General features: G+C 33.8%; 10 protein-coding genes across 10 annotated transcripts in view; 4 read left to right on the top strand and 6 right to left on the bottom strand.

The window, feature by feature from the left end:
• NAEGRDRAFT_58949 (uncharacterized protein) overlaps positions 1 to 131 on the bottom strand; it is a gene marked incomplete at its 3' end in the record, with an annotated part of 3,899 nt that extends 3,768 nt beyond the window's left edge. Inside the window, exon 1 of the mRNA XM_002673589.1 lies at positions 1 to 131.
• Positions 132 to 1,004: 873 nt separating this feature from the next.
• NAEGRDRAFT_58948 (uncharacterized protein) lies at positions 1,005 to 3,387 on the bottom strand. Its single transcript, XM_002673588.1, has one exon. The coding sequence runs from the start codon at positions 3,291 to 3,293 to the stop codon at positions 1,077 to 1,079; it is 2,217 nt and encodes a 738-aa protein (XP_002673634.1). The 5' UTR covers positions 3,294 to 3,387; the 3' UTR covers positions 1,005 to 1,076.
• A 961-nt stretch (positions 3,388 to 4,348) lies between these two features.
• On the top strand, positions 4,349 to 6,023 carry NAEGRDRAFT_71264 (uncharacterized protein; the record flags this gene model as incomplete). Its single annotated transcript, XM_002673666.1, has 2 exons — positions 4,349 to 4,409; positions 4,456 to 6,023. 2 exons carry the CDS (start codon positions 4,349 to 4,351, stop codon positions 6,021 to 6,023), a joined length of 1,629 nt encoding a protein of 542 aa, XP_002673712.1.
• Positions 6,024 to 6,054: 31 nt separating this feature from the next.
• On the bottom strand, positions 6,055 to 6,597 carry NAEGRDRAFT_71263 (uncharacterized protein; the record flags this gene model as incomplete). The annotated part of the gene is made up of 1 exon (XM_002673587.1): positions 6,055 to 6,597. One exon carries the CDS (start codon positions 6,595 to 6,597, stop codon positions 6,055 to 6,057), a length of 543 nt encoding a protein of 180 aa, XP_002673633.1.
• Positions 6,598 to 6,965: 368 nt separating this feature from the next.
• NAEGRDRAFT_71262 (uncharacterized protein) lies at positions 6,966 to 9,379 on the top strand (the record flags this gene model as incomplete). The annotated part of the gene is made up of 2 exons (XM_002673665.1): positions 6,966 to 9,092; positions 9,314 to 9,379. The coding sequence occupies 2 exons, from the start codon at positions 6,966 to 6,968 to the stop codon at positions 9,377 to 9,379; spliced, it is 2,193 nt and encodes a 730-aa protein (XP_002673711.1).
• A 110-nt stretch (positions 9,380 to 9,489) lies between these two features.
• NAEGRDRAFT_71261 (uncharacterized protein) lies at positions 9,490 to 11,625 on the bottom strand (the record flags this gene model as incomplete). The annotated part of the gene is made up of 1 exon (XM_002673586.1): positions 9,490 to 11,625. The coding sequence occupies one exon, from the start codon at positions 11,623 to 11,625 to the stop codon at positions 9,490 to 9,492; it is 2,136 nt and encodes a 711-aa protein (XP_002673632.1).
• Positions 11,616 to 12,446, bottom strand: NAEGRDRAFT_58947 (maf protein). The gene has a single exon (XM_002673585.1). It carries the CDS (start codon positions 12,440 to 12,442, stop codon positions 11,798 to 11,800), a length of 645 nt encoding a protein of 214 aa, XP_002673631.1. The 5' UTR covers positions 12,443 to 12,446; the 3' UTR covers positions 11,616 to 11,797.
• Positions 12,447 to 12,793: 347 nt separating this feature from the next.
• Positions 12,794 to 13,510, top strand: NAEGRDRAFT_71259 (uncharacterized protein; the record flags this gene model as incomplete). The annotated part of the gene is made up of 1 exon (XM_002673664.1): positions 12,794 to 13,510. The coding sequence occupies one exon, from the start codon at positions 12,794 to 12,796 to the stop codon at positions 13,508 to 13,510; it is 717 nt and encodes a 238-aa protein (XP_002673710.1).
• A 37-nt stretch (positions 13,511 to 13,547) lies between these two features.
• NAEGRDRAFT_71258 (uncharacterized protein) lies at positions 13,548 to 15,181 on the bottom strand (the record flags this gene model as incomplete). Its single annotated transcript, XM_002673584.1, has 4 exons — positions 13,548 to 14,426; positions 14,468 to 14,669; positions 14,717 to 15,037; positions 15,093 to 15,181. 4 exons carry the CDS (start codon positions 15,179 to 15,181, stop codon positions 13,548 to 13,550), a joined length of 1,491 nt encoding a protein of 496 aa, XP_002673630.1.
• A 242-nt stretch (positions 15,182 to 15,423) lies between these two features.
• Positions 15,424 to 17,684, top strand: NAEGRDRAFT_71257 (uncharacterized protein; the record flags this gene model as incomplete). Its single annotated transcript, XM_002673663.1, has 3 exons — positions 15,424 to 15,493; positions 15,631 to 15,720; positions 15,769 to 17,684. The coding sequence occupies 3 exons, from the start codon at positions 15,424 to 15,426 to the stop codon at positions 17,682 to 17,684; spliced, it is 2,076 nt and encodes a 691-aa protein (XP_002673709.1).
• Positions 17,685 to 17,704: the final 20 nt, after the last annotated feature.

The raw sequence follows: 17,704 nt of genomic DNA, 5'->3' as shown, positions 1-17,704 counted from the left end.
CAACTTTAAATTTTCCTTTTGTAATTCGTTACTCAAGTCATAGAGGGCCATATGACGAATATCCTTATCCTTGGAATCAGCCTTTTCAATGATTGAATTCACATCAAAGTTGGACATTTTGACTGTGTTTGTATGTGGTGGTGAAAAGAGTTATAGGAATTTTTTTTAAAGTGTTTTATTTTTAAAATGATTGTGCTGGCAAGTTCCTGCTTCTGCTGGCAGCAAACTTCTGGTTGATCAGCAAGCGATAAGACAAGTTCTCAACATGAAGCCTTCATTTCTGGTTTGCAACTGGGTGGTTCATCAACATTTTGTAAAGTGTGCAATTGGTTTTTGTAAATGCTTTTCACTTGTTCCTCACTTGATAAATGATGTTCAGATGAAGAAGATTAGAAATAAACATTGTAGGGAGAAGCAATATATCTTTATATCATCAAATTAATTGGTTTCAAGATTAATTCAAATAACATGATTTCTCATCGTTGACTCGTTTCAGAGACACATGTTTGATGCAAGTTCGGAACGATAATTTTCAATCATTTAAAATAAAAATATAAATAATAATTTTCTAAATAAACACTATTGTATTTATTATTCAAAACACTCAATAATTGTTGTTTTTCTATTTTATACACTAAATTTACAACATTTACTTTCTGCTGCATGAACCGCCAGAACAGCATGATTGTTCTTGTGGCTTTTCTTCAACCTTACCACATCCGCTGCATGCACAATTGCTTCCACAATTGCAAGTAGCACCATTAGAGCATCCACATCCACCGTTTGAGTTCATTTTGTTTGTTTTTTATTGTTTATGTATTAAAATTATCCAAAACAATTAATAGAACATAATTGAGCCGTAATCCCAATTTTTCGCCATTTATTTCCCTCATACAATCGTACGCCCTTGTCTAATTGATTGGCACGGAGTGAATGATTCAATCTATTGCACTATTACAATATTATTTGATGGCTAATTACAGACATAAATGTTACACTATTGATTTAATATTGAATCATTTACATTTAATATTTACAATTTGTATTTACAATTCACCATTTTCCAAATCTATAAATTATTGAGCAGGAGCAGGAGTAGTTGATTCAGTAGATAATTCTTCCATGTCTTCCTTTGATTCAAGTTCCATTTTTCTTCTTCCTTCAATTCTTGCCTTAACATGTTCAGTTTCTCTTCTCTCATCAGACATGGCTTCTTCAGATTCAAAGTTACCTGGCATGAAAAAGTTCAAAACTCTCATGGACATTCTGGCCAAAACAAAGACAACTTCCAGAGCTAGTAATTCACATTTGAATCTTAATAATTGAAAGGTGAGAGTGTGGAAGAATGGAGTTGGTGTAACCTTAGTGACAAGAACTGTCTTGGAATCGGATTCTCTGTGTGGTTTGCATAACATTCCATAATTTTCTCTTTCATAGTGCAAACCTCTGAGACAGTATTCAACCATTGTTGCAAATCTATTGATTGGTTTACCCAATTCTTTGGTGATGGATCTAATTTGAATATTGGCTCTCATGAGAAGAATTAAATCTAATTTCATATTCTTGAACATTTCTTCAATGATATTGAATAAATCTTGAGCTTTGTGTTTGCTGCCTGGGAAGAAGGTTTCTCTAATATTGTTGAACATCTTCTTGACTTCATCTTTTGACATGTTCTTTCTTTGATCGACCATTGCTGTTGAACTCTTATCCATATAATTGGAGAAGGTCAAGAAGAGACCAAAGAGAGGATAGTACTTTCCATCAATTCCAAACTTTTCAGTGTAGAGTTTGAGATTTTCATGATCTCTGAAAATAGCTGCCTTCCACAAATTACAATAATCCTTTCTAGTTTCTTCATCCAAGTGTTTGTAACATCCATGATCCAGGTAGACAACTTGTGCCCTGTTTGTTTTTGGTGATCTTCTCACAAGCAAGTTACCATTGTGCATGTCAGAGTGAATAAATCCATGAACAAATGTCTGAATTGAATAACTGTCCACAATCAATTGACTTATTTCCTTAGCATCAATTCCCAACTTTTTCATTCCTTCAAAGTCGTTCAATTTTACTCCTTCAATAAAATCCATGGTTAAAATTCTCTTACTGGTCAAATTCCAATGCACATATGGTGAATCAATTTGATCATTTGGATAATCCTTGAATATTGTTTTGAAATGAGTGCAATTGGCTGCTTCATTGACAAAATCCAATTCACTGATCAAAAACTTTTCAAATTCAGGTAAACACCATGAAAATGGGAAATCGAAAAACTTCTTTGTGGACCACATCAAGAATTTCATAGTGTTCAAATCAGATTTGAACATTTTCTCCAAGTTTGGATGTTGTACCTTGACAGCAACCTTCTTTCCAGATTCTCTCAATACTGCCTTGTGAACTTGAGCAATACTGGCGCTGGCAATTGGTTCTTTTTCAAAGTAGGAAAATATTTCTTCGAAATCCTTATCAAAATCTTCCTTCAAAATCTTTTCAGTCACTGAAAAATCATGTTGTTGACACTTGTCTTGTAAAACAGAAAGTGTTTCTGTAAATTCCTTTGGAATGGCATAATTGAGTGAGGCAAGATATTGACCTGCTTTCACATAGGCACCAGCATTAACCAAACACAAGTCCAATAGCAAGTTGGCTGCCTTCAAATTAGTCTCTCTTCTTGCATTAATATATTCTATCAATATTTTCTCTTCCTCCTCAGCAGTATACTTGTTGGTTGAAATATCCTTCAATTGTTGTTCAAATCTCTTATTCATTTCTCTATAAGCTTGAGCTACTTGTGTAATTGAAATACATGAAGTGACAAATCTCTTCAAAATACTCCAAGTATCATTATAGGAATCCAAAATCAAAAAGAATAGTGCTGATTTATCACGTCTCGATTCCTCATCAAAATCTACCAATAAACCAGGTGGAATACAAATTGCCAACAATGTTAAAACTGCACTGATTGATAGGAATAGATATTTGGCTAATTTCTTGACCAATTTAAAGAAGGAGAATTTAGATTTTTCACCAGAAGATGATGATTGATTAGTATTGTTATTATCAAAAGATGATGATGAATAATTTCTCTGTTCATTATGTTGATAATTTAAATTCGGAAATTTAAATGATGGTGAAGAATTGACTTTTGCATTATTTACTTGAATTGCACAACTGAATCGTGAATATCTGGCTGATAAATAGGATGATGAAGACAAGGAAACACTTCTATTCGATAGAAAATTCCTTGAAAGTTTGTTAGCACCAACTCCGAGCACTCTCAATTTACTCAACATTTTTCTTCTAATTATTTAATACTAATCCAATTATATAATTGTAGTATTGTTATTATTAGCTTTTTCTACTGTGCAATAGAGTATAGCACAGATGATGTGTTTGGATTTTTGTTTTTTTGATTGAAATTATTACAGAGATGATGAAGGAGATTAAAAGACGGACAATTTGAGAAAATTACTCCTCACTTTATCATTTGATTCGAAAGAATGGGAGATTGATTGAATGAGCATTATGACGAGGACACTTAATGAAAGAATTGAGAGGACGTAGATTTGCGAACAAGTGCTATTAGAATCCCTAATGGACATTTTGAATTTGAAAAATTAAGTGTTTCAGACAATCAATTTGGACCAATTTGTACTCATTACAATGGAGTAGGACTTTCTATTAGGTCAACTAGTTTCAAAATATCACCATGTTGGTAAAATGGAAATTTAGATCCTGATAGGATCACTAAATGACCTGATATTGTAGATGTTGAGATCAAGTTAATTCAACTGTTGTGAAACAATATGAAAGCATACGACCTTTTTCTGATGTAGTCAAAGTTCTTAATAAGCTTATTAAATGATACCAATTGTATTTCAATAAGAGAGGTCAACAAATACCCAAGACCCATATGTGTTCGTCCAATTTATGATATTGCTCCAACATATCCAATGAGTTTCCTCAATGAGATGAGAGCTTAAAATGTTAAGGAGGTTTGTGCAAAATTTACTGTAAAGAAATTGGATAGGTAATACCAAGTTCAAATCAGTTCACAATTCCATCTACAGCGCATTCAAGTAACACGTACGGCAGCAGTTTGTGAAATCTTCCTTCATGAGACTCAATGTCAGATCTTACAGACCAATTCTTTGTAAACTATGAAAATATAGAAGGTAACTTATTGAAATAGCCTCTTTCTATTTTGGCATTTAATTCACAAAATAATAAGCTGTTGGTAATTTATAGCATTCAACAAACAAAGGGTTCATGGCGAACAGGCAATTAATATTCTGACATCCTAAAATCTAATATTATCATTTATTAAAAAAATTTCACACAAGCCATAATGGACATTTTGACTTCCAAACCAGAAAACACTCTGGATATTGAACAACCAATATCTAAAGGTACGTATTGAATGTTATCTTTTGGATCCACTAACAAATCTATTAGAGTATGGACAGTCAACCAAGACAACTAAAGTATTGCCTACAGCAGCCATTATACTTGGTTTGGTATTGGCATCTTTGATTCTTGCCACAGTAGCCATCACTACTCTTGGTTTCTCCTCTCAAATTCCACTTTTATTCTCACTCAGAGAATCAGAAATTCCATCCACAGATTCTGCTGCAACTGCCGAATCAGCAACTTTAACACAATGTGATTATGCCATTTTGGGTGGTGGTATTGCTGGTGTGTTCACTGCTTATCAACTTGCCAAAGCTGGTAAACAAAATATTTGTGTTGTTGAAGCTACTAGCAGACTTGGTGGAAGATTGGAAACTTTCACATTGGGCAACTCGAAGAAGTATGACCTTGGTGGTGTCAGAGTCAATAATCAACACACTGTCATGAAGAATCTTGCTGCTGAATTGAATATTAACTTTACCAGTGGTTACTATGTTGATAAATATGAAGCACAAGCTTTGGGAATTCCAAGTAATGTCTTGATGGTTTCCAGAGGTGTCAGAACTGATGATAAGGAAATTCTCAGAGCTCAAGGTTATCCTTTAGCAAGTGGTGCTGTTAGTGGATGGGATGTTTTACTTGATACTGGAAGCGCTGCTTTCCAAAATTCACCACTTCAAGATACCTTCTCATATACTCAATCTGGATTGGGAAGTGCTGAGGAAATGTCTTATTTCATGTCAACATTTAGATTTAGAGGTGATTTCCAAGCAGTTGATAGAAAGACCTATGCTGAATTTGCTTTGGCTGACTCAGTTGACCCATTGAACTTTTATCCAATTGGTGGAATGGGTGAATTTGTTAGAAAGATGACCCTTGCTGCTCAACAAACTGGTAGAGTTACTTTCTTCATGTCTGAAAGTGTCAAGTCAATTGATCTTTCTCCATTCTCAACTTCAAGTGTCAAGAAATATTTGATTGGAACTTCATTAAGATTCATTCATGCCAAGAATGTCATTATTAACATTCCTCCACAAGCTTTCAAACAAGTAACTGGTCAATTCGGTAGTGCTTTGAACGCTTCTCCTGCCTTGAAACAATCCAAAGCTGTTCCAGTTGTGACAATCTTGTTGAGATTCGCCTCAAGATGGTGGGAACAAGTTAGCCCAGCAAGAAGAATCTGGACTGATTCAAATTGTTTACAATATCTTGAAATTCCACTCTCTCCACAAGGAAAGGAAACCAATGCTTTCAGAGCTGCCTATGCTGATGGTCACTGTGCTAAGGAATGGAATGATTTATACGAAATGGGAGGATCAGCACTTGTTCAAACAACTGTTATGAATTATTTGAAGGAACTTTATCCAAACACAACTATTCCTACTCCAGTTGAATTGGTCTACAGATTGTGGAATGATGCTTGGTATTTCGAACAACCTAGTGCTACTCTCTCAATTGACCAAAAGCAACAATGGGCTTTGAATCCGATTACTGGTGAAAAGATTGTGTTTGTTGGTGAAGCATTCCATTTGGAACGTACATGGTCTGTTGGTGCAGTCAAATCTGCCATTGCTGCTTTAAACACAAAATTGGGTGTTTCCACTAATTATTAAATAAACAATCTTTATTCGAAATCTTTATTTTTCAATCAATATTCAATCTTTCTAAAGCTATTTCCAATTCTTGAGCTTGTTGCTCAATTCTTTGATATTCACCATTGATTTTTTGCATCATTCCCTTCATAAGTTCAATTCTCACTTCAAAAAGCTCATTCTGACCTGCATGCATGGACAATTGTGTAAATTCCATCTCAACTTGTTTCATCTTTTCACCAAAAAGCTTCATTTTCATGGTTATTGCCTCTATTTCACATGTGAGAGCTTCCACATTTCTTTTCTTTGTTTTGATCATTTCTTGTAAGAGTGTCGAATACTTTTCAATATTTAATGATGAAACATTTTGATCAACATCGGAAAGTGCTTGATTGATCTGTTGTTCCAAAGTGTTGGATTTTGGATGAATCAATTTTGAATAATTTCTTAAAACTACATGCCAAAATGAAGTATTAGAATCAGCCAAGTGATGAATTGATTTATTGAGTGAGAGAATAGTTGCCAAGTGCTTGAGTGAGAGAAAGGAAAATATTTCAATTTGAATCTCGGCAGGAAGCGAACAAAAACCTTCCATTTTTTTCAAAATTTACTTCTAGATTTCCAAAAGAATTTACTGATCTGAGAAGAATATGAAAGGTTGACTCTTGTTTGGAAGTGTTGGAGAGCTACATTGCAATGTAGAAGAGTTCAATTATTAGGACTAAAATTCATGAACATATGAATTATTTCATTAAAAATGATTATACACGTAAGTAATGACGTCAAAGTTCGCAACATGAAAAAAACAATAAATAAAATTTGGTGTGGGAGAGAAAATTAAAACAATTTTTAAAAAAAATAGAAAAACGAAAATTAATTTTGATTCGGAATCTCTCAATTTTTTTTATGGAGATAAAAAGTGAGGATAGAGAAGAATTTTGAATATATAGATAGGTTTAGAAAATGAATGATTTGATTGTGGTTGATCAACTTCCGATCGAAATTCAATTTGAAATATTTGAATATTTAAATATTCTTGATGTGATGAGGGGTTTTACGGCATTGAATAAGAAATATTGTGCCATGGTTGGTAGATATTTACTGATGAATGATTACATGATCGGAAGGTACTTTCATCAGTTGGCAGTTTCCAATTCCTTTTCTTATATTTCCAAGTTGAATGAAAAGAAACAAATTGAAAGTGAATTGTTTAATGATGGATCGAATTTTCCATATCTCATTAGAATTGCTAGTGGTGAATATCAAGCAATTGGAGAATTGGATGGTTTAAAGTGTTTGGAGAAATTTGGACCAAATCTTATGGGAATTATGATGAAATATCTGATGGAAAGTATTGAAGATGATTCGAGATTTGAAGACGGGGGTAGAGCGCTATCTTTGAATTTGTGGAATATTGATTTTTCTCATTTGAAGAGTGAAACTATGAAGAAATCTCTGTCATCTCTTGAAAAACTGAACCATTTGGTAAGATTATATCTTAATTGTGGACCAGCAACAGTTGATTATACTCAAAGTGATTCCCCTTGTTTGAATGTGCTTGCCTTTATGAATTCAAATTTGAAAAATAGTTTCTCATCACTGAGAGAATTATACCTGACTGGATATATTGGATCGTCGCCACATGAAATCAATTCAATTGTTAACAATTTGGAAAATTTGGAAAAGATACACATTTCATTTAGTGTGGAATTTAATAAGAATACGACCCAAATTAATCCCCTTGAAGCTCCAAAAAGTTTAAGGGAGAAATTATCTCACATTTCATTGATAAATGTTCCAGCAAGAGCAACTCGATTATTTTCAGTGATTGATATTTTCGAAACATTTGAAAATTTGAAGTATTTCGAATATCATGAAGTAGAAGGAACAGGCGGAGTAAATATTAATATCAAGTTTGATGATTATGACAAGGTAATTGAAAAGTTTAGTAAGACAAAATTAGAAACTCTCATTTACAGACCCAGTGAGGCTCACCAAAGACAAATAGCAATTTCAGCCCAAAGACAAGAATTAATAGAAGAACTATTGGAGAATATAAACAATTCAGATTTCCCAATCCTATTTCCCAACATGAAGAACATTGAAGTGTCAGAATATGAAATGGACAGGGAATGTAAATATGATGCTCTCACTGCAGTGATTTATTACATTCTTCCTAAAATTCAAAGTGGAGGATTACTTGAAAGAATTCATGCTCCATCGGATTGTTTGGAAATTGCTACCATGTTGAACTGCAATAATACTACTATTGAATTACAATTGGGGTCATCACCACCAGAGCTCTCAAATTTGATAGTTACTACAGGCTACAGACCTAAAAGAAAAAATAGATTTGGAGTCCCAAAAGAGATCTTTTCGCAATCCTTTGACAAGTTGAGGATTTTGACATTTGAAAATCTAGGTTCGATGGATTCACACATTTTATTGTTGATAGGGAGGAATTGTAAGAGTTTGAATTATCTCAGAATGACAAACTGCGATTTCCTTAATGTTGAAAATCCGAATATGAAGCAAGAATTATTTCATTCTCTGGTTATCAAAACAATTGCCATTCAAAATTGCAATAATGTTCCTGTGTGTAATTTGGTTAACTTGATGATTTGTAGTTGTGATACATTGGAATATGTCATTATGAAAGGCTCATCTATTGCATCCAATTCACTGAATGTTTCAATGAATGGAGGCGTGCCTGTTGAGATGAGAAAGTTACATACTCTGCTATTTCCTAAATCTGTCAACATTCAGGATATTTATATTGATATGATGAACTATATTAGCAGATCATGTCGATTATCTTCGTTACATCATTTGGATGTCTATGGAACTGTGGATGATTCAGTGGTAAGACTATTCGAAAATAATTCAGCAATAGTGTCTTTATCCCTTAACGTAGCGGAAATAATTGACCCAAGTGTGTTGGATATTATCAACGAAAGAGGAATTAAATTGAAAGAATTAGAAATTGAAAAGAATGTTAACTTGGATATTTTATTGGGATTATCTAGTAGATGTACTTGTTATTTGACCTCTTTGAAACTTCTTGGATCTAAAATTGAAAACAATAGTCAAGTTTTAAAGATATCAGAGATGGTCCTTAATGCCAAGAGTACTCTACAAAAAGTTTGTTTGAAATTTGAGAAGAATGTCAAACTTTTTCCAATACTTCAAGCTTTGAAAGGTAGTAAAAGCATGAATGTTCTCATATTTTCAGCACCTTTTGCTGTTGATTTTAAAGCAGATTTCACCTATGATCAGTTATTGGAATTTATTTTGGCATGCCCAAATTTAAGTATTGTTCATTTGAGTATGGTACCTCATCCATCCACAATAAGCTCATTGAAGGAACTTATGGTTGAGTGCAAGAAAAAATGTACCCAAGAAGTACCAAATATTATGATGCCAAATACAAGTTTTGAGGCACCAAATAATAATAATACAGGTGGTTGTATTGTGGCATAGAATAATTTTACTTTATGTAGGAACTACATTTTTGTTTGAAAGCATCACTACAATTATAAGTTAAGGCGATATTGAGCAACATAATGGCGAATTCTTGATCAACCTCATCCATACTAGTCAACTGGGACATTATTTGCAATTCACAAAACTTCTTCAATGGATACAGTAAGAATAAATCGGAGGCAATCAAACATTCAACATAGGTTTGAGGAATCAATTGATAACTATCACTTCCTTCAGATTTAGCATCAATCTTCAAAATATTTTCTCCACAATAAATAAATCTAAGAATCAAACTCAATGTGCTGTAAGATAAGTTTGGAATTTGGATTGATTTGACCTCCTTATTGAAAAGTTCCATATCGTTGGTCCACTTTAGATCTTCACATTTGACAAGGCACTTTGGAGAAGTTTCATATTTGAAAATCTTTCTCATGTACTCACTTCTAGCCGAGAGAATACATCTATGACAGGCCATACCTCCCATTTCTTGAGCGCTAATGAGCCATGATGATTGGAGAGCATACTTCTCGTCACCCATAACTTCTGTATCGACTTGACCCAGCTCATTTCCTTCAGTGCTCATCAACACATCAAAATCATCAGTTTTTCCTCTTGCAATAGATTGAAAAACATTTGTAAAATCTTCTTCTAAACCTCCTGTGTGACGAGCATGCTCTTTGATTTGATCCTTCTTGTGATGGAAAAATTGAACATTGTCTCTTTCTTGATTTTCCTTGAAAAAGAAATCCATCTCTTGCTTTAACAAATTTTCGTCAAACTCGTCAAAGAGTGAAGTGTCAGCATTCAGAACTATTATTTCTTTAAAATTCAATAATCTTTCAATATTGGTTTTTGTACTCGCATTCTTTAAGGATTCTAATAAAATTTTAATGCCACCCTTTTCAAATGTCTGGTCAATTGAGAACTCCATATCAGAGGTGTCCTCACCAGCATTTGCAAGTTTGTCTACCTCGCTTTTCCACTCATCCTTCAGATGTTGAATATCTGATTGTGTGAAAATAAGAGAGTCACAGTAGAGGAGCTGGCAAAACTTTTGTAAAACAAACTTTCCAATACCTTGGTCTCTTTTCAATAGATAGAATCCAGCTTTTTGGTTCTCAGATTTGTCAAAATTCCATTTCACAAAGAATCTATCTAAAAATTCATTTGTTCTAGCATTAATGATTGAACTGTGTAAATTCAAATCAAAGTCGGAAAGTGATAAATTGAGGCTTGGATTGGTATTATTCTCTAAAAACATTTCAAAACCTTTTTGTGACCATTCAGTAAGTGGAAGATCAACAAAACCCAAAAATACATCACAAGACTGTAACCCAAAACTATCCACTTCTTCTTCCTCATCAGTTGTTGCACTATTCAAGTGTCTATTGGCACTCTTAAATAAATCTGTCAAATCTGAGGAGAGTGAAAGTTCAGAGCTCAATAATTCAATAATTTCATTCATGTGATAAATAGCACTTTCAATTTGTTGGTTTGCCTCCAATCTAAGTCTATAAAATCTGGCAATTGGACGTTCAGTAGTATTGGTGCTTTTATCTGTGAAAAACAACTCCAAAATATTAGTAAATCTCTGAGCTACAGTCCACATTGAATAAATGACACCAGTTGTGATCATAACAGCTCTAGCCCTTGTATGCTCAGCCATCTTGTACAAAATATAGGAAATATCAGAAATAGTCTCTTCCAATTCTTTCCAAGGTTTTTGCTTGACAGACCCTTCCGTTAAATCATCAAATGTATATGAAGCAAGTTGATTAAATAATAGACAAATCATCTTTAGCCCTCCACATCTGAATACATCATTCTTATTTTGCCTCATTCCTATAGTATTGGAAATTCTATGAATTACATCCTTCAAATTTTCTACAAAGTCCAAATTTCTTTTCATCAAAGCCTTTTCATTATTTAGCAAATCTTTTAATTGTTCTACAACATGACATCTATAGACCATATCACTCATCGGACTCGATGATGGTCTAGTCACTGGAATTTTGGTAAAATTAGTGATGAGTTCCTCGGTCGATGATGTTGGTGTATCACTGATCATTTTATGTTGTGTATTTTTTTGCTTTTGGGATTTTGTAACACTCTTGAACGATCTTGCTGTTTGATTTCCCATTTTTTTATTCGCATCTGAAATTGAACTTCTTTAATTACATTCGATATGGATTGTGAATGTTTGAGACTATTTAGACAATTTATGGATCTTGTCTGAGAATTTGTTCATTTTGTGATTGCATTAAAAGTGAAAGAATCCAATAACTAATAATAATCAATTTTGCTTATTATTATTATTTATGAAGAGCTAGTCTGAGGGCAGCAAATGTTTTCTGATAAGGTAATCCCATCACTGTATGATAATCTCCTTCAATGGATAAAACAAAAGCAGATCCCATATCTTGAATACCATATGCTCCAGCTTTATCCATTGGTTCCTTTGTTTCAATATATTCCTCAATGAGCTCTGCTGAGAGTGTATCAAACAAAACAAGAGTTTCCGAAGCAAATGAAATAAGTTTCGGTTCAGAAGCACAGTTACTCGTGTTTTTAATGTAGATTGAAACACCAGAAATGACCTTATGCTTATTTCCACTCAACATGTTCAACATATTCCGAGCTTCATCAGTACTTGCTGGTTTTTCCAATATTTCCTTTCCATACACTACAATACTATCACTTCCAATCACTATTAAATTATCGAACGAATCCTTCATAGAGTTGAACACTTGTTCAGCCTTCAATCTCGAATTTTCCATCACAAAATCGTTTGGTGTTTCAAACTTGCTTTTATCTAACGATTTTTCATCAAAAGTCGATGGAATGATAACAAAATCCTTTTCAAATTCTAATCCTCCATTCTCTATCAGAATTTTCTTTCTACGAGGTGATTGAGAAGCCAAAACTACATGATATTTATCAACAAGTTTTCGGAGCATTTTTTCAAAGAGTTTCATATGAAGTTTCATCAATAAATCTCAACTCTGGGTCATCAAGAAGATCATTATATTTTCTTCTTATGGTCATAAAAATTATATTGTTAATTTGTAGCAAAAAACAACATCGGCAGAACAGAATGGTTTAGATAATAAAATTGTATCAATGATCTTGTTGCAATTAATTTTTTACCGCCTTGGCTGGAGTTGTAAAGCAGAAAACACTCAAAAAAAATATTTTAAACATACAACGATAAAACCACCTTCTCGCGTTCACGGGTGTTTTTCGTTTAACCTCCACTTTCATTTTTCTCTAATTCATCATCATCATCATCATCATCATAAATATAAATAATGAGTGAAAGAAGGGCAGCTGTCTCAGACGAAGAATTCGAAGAAGAGGAAGAAGAAATTTCTTGGATTAGTTGGTTTTGTACACTCAAAGGACATGAGTTTTTTTGCGAAGTAGACGAAGATTATATCCAAGACGACTTTAATTTGTGTGGTCTTCAGAATGAAGTCCCTTTTTTCGACTATGCCCTCGACATGATTCTAGATTTAGAGTCTCCAATGGATGAAGAACTAACAGATGAACAACAACAATTAGTTGAATCAGCAGCAGATACTCTCTATGGACTTATACATGCCAGATTTATTCTCACTAACCGAGGATTGGCACTAATGGAAGAAAAATACCGACAGGTACATTTTGGAAGATGTCCACGTGTAAATTGCCAAGGACAACCTGCTCTTCCAGTTGGACAATCTGACAAAATAAGAGAATCTTCTGTTAAAATCTATTGTCCTAGATGTAATGATATCTATTACCCTAGATCAAGTAGACACAGAGGCATTGATGGAGCCTACTGGGGAACAACATTCCCTCACCTATTTTTAATTCAATATGATACTTTAATTCCAAAACCTCCAACGGAGGTGTACATCCCTAAAGTTTACGGATTCAAAGTTAATGGCTACAAAAATTATAATGTTAGAGCCTTAAGACAAGAAAAGAAGGAAGAGCAAGAAGATAATACTAATGGATCAGCCAATACATCATCCAAATTTTAAAAAAATTAATTTTGTACCTTAATTAAAACTAGATTTATTACTTCCGCCAGGTCGGAACTATTCTATGTGAAATCATTCTCACATCCATTGCTAGAGGCCTTGAATCAGATTTTGGTTGTGCCATTTGTTCCCTAATTTCAACTTCTCTATTAATGTGTGCTTGTGTGGGTTTGAATAATCGATCTGAATTTTGTTCAACATCTACCTTAACTTTTTCTTTGAGCTTATTAAGACGTTCCTCTTTCTCTTTAGCCTCCTTTTCCTTTTTAAGCTTCCAATCTTGTGCTCTCTTGAGATATTGTTCCTCTCTTTCCTTCACTCTGGCAACTTCTGCAGCAGATGGAGGTCTTACCTTTCTACTCAATTCTTCCACTAGGTGTTTCTGTTTCAGCTTTTGTTTTTCTTCCTTGATTTGTTTGTACTTTTCAATTTGGTCTTTCTTTTCTTCCTTTTTCTTCTTTTCCTCTTCACTGACTTTTTGCTTTCGTTCTAGTTTCTCTCGTTCTTCTTGCTGTTTTCGATCTCGTTCCATATTCTCTCTTTCTACCTTCCAAGCTTCTAATTTCATTTTGGTCAAGACTTGTTGTCGTTTGGCATCTTTCTTTCTTTGTTCTTCCTCCCTTTCTAATTGTTTAACCTTGTTTTCTTCCTCGATTTCAATTTGTTCGTCTCTCTTTTTGGTTTTTTCATCCTTCCACTTTTGGATGGCATTCTTTTTCTGGTTGAGTAAAATGACGTATTGTCGATAGAATTCCTCATGCTCCTGTATTTCAATAATACTTCTCGTTTTAATTTCCTCAACACATTTCGATATAAATAATTGTGGGTCAGTAAACTTGCTCCTCAATTTTAAAAAGAGTGAATGATCTTCAACATCCCAATTTCCAGTCAACCCTCCATGTTGAGATACATAATTCTAATGAAATGAACATGAAAATTATGAGCAAATAAACTTACGTCAAAGTCAATAACTTCTTGTGGAACTTTGTAATTTTCTCTCTTCTCCAAATATTGCTTGACAGCTTTCATCTTTTCTGGATTATCAAAAATACTCTCTGCCTCCTCTTTCTCTTTCAACCAATTCGGATCATCAATTAGAGCCTCTATCGAAGCTATATCTTTCATTAAAATCTTTTCCTCGGTATTAAGCGTTTGTAAACTATAATTGTTAATTCTATCCAAAATCAGTTCATATCATCCACTTACATTTGTCTCCTAGTTTGTTTAAATACTATACACTGATTTTCAATCCTTTCCATTGTGGATGTGATCTTTCTGAGAGCCTCTTGTCGCTGATCTTCTGACAGATTCTCATTTATTAATTTATTTTCCTGAGTCATTCTTTTCAAGGCAAAAACTCTCTTACTGACATCTTGAATATCCTCCAAGCATTCCTTCTTTTCCTCCAATTGTTTTTGTCTATTTATTCCTTCCGTTGATTGCATTTCATTCAGTAAATCTTTCATATCACCCATTCTCGGATTATTGATAAAGTGATTTGCAATTTCCCTCTTAAAATTTTCCTCCCTTATTTCGACAACAATACACGATCATGAATATTCCGCATAATTATTCAACCTACTTTGCTTTTAACGCTTTATATTGGCTCAACCACAGCACACGAGCCTGTTTATCACCCTTGGTGATTGGTGCACTAGTTGGTCGACTCATTTTTTATTAGAAAATTTGTACAAAATTTTGGCGCCAAAACTGGTATCTGCCTTATCAGACATACAACAATATTAAGAATCAACCAAGTGGAACATCTCTTATCACAGCATGAATATTTCTCAATATCTTATCTTCAATTTTATGTCAATGAGAAAGCAAATGCTTCAAAGATCATGAATGAAATTTGAAAAGTTTTAAAAGGTTTTCTTTTGGCGCCAAACAAATTCTACAGAAAGAAAAAAATGTTGAATCCAACCTTTCAAGTAAATTTGGGACACCCCATCACGAAGGGAACTGTAGCAGTAGGAAAATGTAAGTGCTTTCATCAAAGAAGTTACGGAACGATAATGCTACTATTCATTGATTTATTGGTCAATGATGGACCTGAATTGGATTGATTAAATTGTATTTCAATGTTGGATTGTATGAATTTTGTATATGAAAACTAGTCGATGGAAATAGACCTTGTCTTGCTGCTGGTACTAGTTCGGGTAAGGTGATGGTACACAATCCTCATGAAACAAATCAAGGAAATCAATGTAGGTATCCAATATTGAAGAAATATTAGTAATATTCTTTCAAAATAGTAACCTTCTTGAATGTCAATAAGGACGTTAATTGTGTTGCCTCTGGCGCCTTTAAACAAGGAGTCAGAAGAGAAACCTTGATGATTGGTACTCAAACCAATTTGATGGCCTATAATGTTGATACAAACTCGGATATTTACTACAGAGATGTTCAAGATGGTGTAAATAGAATGATTTTCGGAAAGCTTGGATCACATGCAAATCCACTTGTTTTTGTTGGTGGAAATTGCTCAATTCAAGGTTATGATGGAGATGGTGAGGAACAATTTTGGACTACTGCAGGTGGTGATGTCACCTCTTTATGCTTGGCTGATGTTAATGGTGATAATGAGAATGAATTACTTGTAGGATCTGACGATTATGTAATATATATTTATCAAGACGAATCAATTATTGCTGAATGTAAAGAAACCTCAGCTGTTACAGAGCTTTGCGATTTGAATGGTGGAAGTTTTGGATATGCTTTATCTAGTAATACTTATGGATTATACAAAGGATCAAATAGAATTTGGAAAAATAAGTCTAAGAGTGCCGTTAATGGTATGGTTGGATACGACATTCTTAAAGATGGAGTTCCAGATATTATTGTTGGTTATAATAGTGGAAAACTTGAAGTAAGAAAACAAGAAGATGGTAGATTAATTCACAAAGATTCTCTCAAGGAATCTGTCGCTGGTTTAATAGTAGCTGATTATAGAATGGATGGTCATGATGAATTGATTTGTTGTTCTGTTAGTGGTGACCTTAAGGGTTATGTACCAGCTCAGGAAAATCTTACAAAACAAGTGGAAGATTCCTCTCTCGATGAACTAATTGAAAAACTCATTCAAAAGAGAGAAGAATTGACCAATGAGCTTAAAAACTACGAGGAAAATCTTAAAAAGCTCAAGAATGGTGATATTGACTCTTCTCTTATTAGATCAGACTCTAAGGTCAAATGTAACTTGAATCCTAATATTCAAGAGAATTGTCTTGATATTGTTTTTAGAACCGATGCGGAAAATATTATCAGATCAGCAATCATTACCGCAGAACAACTCTTCCCAACAGATACCAGTATGGTCTACTCTAAGAATCCATCGAATGAAATTAAGGTCAGTTTGAGACCGGAAAAGAACATTGCAGTGGAAATGAGAATTCAAGTTATGGTTGGTTTCAACTTGGGTTCTAAATACCACATCTTCAACTTGAGTTATACACTTCCTAGATTTGCAATGTACATACCAGGAGAACATCCTAGACCTCCAAAATCTGTTCTCAATTTCGTTCTAGGTGAAAGAGTTAAGAGAATTATTATGTGGTTGAATGAATCTTTTAACATTGTATTTAAGCTTGAAGGAGAGGCTGATGTGATAGATGCCAAGTTTACAAGTCTGAGGGATGGATCTCCTCTCAGATTACTCTACAAGGACGGAATGATGACTATCAGCGTTGACGATATGGAAGTTGCTGGTGATTTATTCCAAGATGTTTGTGCATTCTTGTCTATCAAGGAATTAGATTCCAAGTGTGACTTCCCAGTTGAATTTGAAAAGTTCGAACAGATTACACAAAGTGTCGAAGAATATAATTCTAACAGATTAAAGATGACTGCTGAAATGGCTGATAGCTCTCAGCTTATTAAGGCCTACGTCATTAAAGCAGAAGATTCCAGAGTGATTGCAGATATGAAATCTGTAAGATCCATGTATAATGAACTCCACAGTGTCAACAAGGGATTGATCGGTGAATACAAGAAGAGAAGTACCAACCACGATCAATTGTTAACTGCATTGAAAGAAGTCAACCAAATGATTCAAAAAGCTGCTAGATTAAGAATAGGAGAACCAAAGAATCGTGTTGTTTCAGAATGTAGAAAGGCAATTAAGAATAATAATATTAGTTCGCTTTTCAAGATTATCAAAGAAGGTCAATAAATGTTAAACAAATGTAATTA

Source organism: Naegleria gruberi, assembly GCF_000004985.1.
Source record: "Naegleria gruberi genomic scaffold NAEGRscaffold_45, whole genome shotgun sequence".
In the NCBI taxonomy this organism is placed as follows: domain Eukaryota; phylum Heterolobosea; class Eutetramitea; order Acrasida; family Naegleriidae; genus Naegleria; species Naegleria gruberi.
The sequence above is the reverse complement of the archived record's forward strand: the minus strand, read 5'-3'. Positions and strand labels throughout refer to the sequence as shown.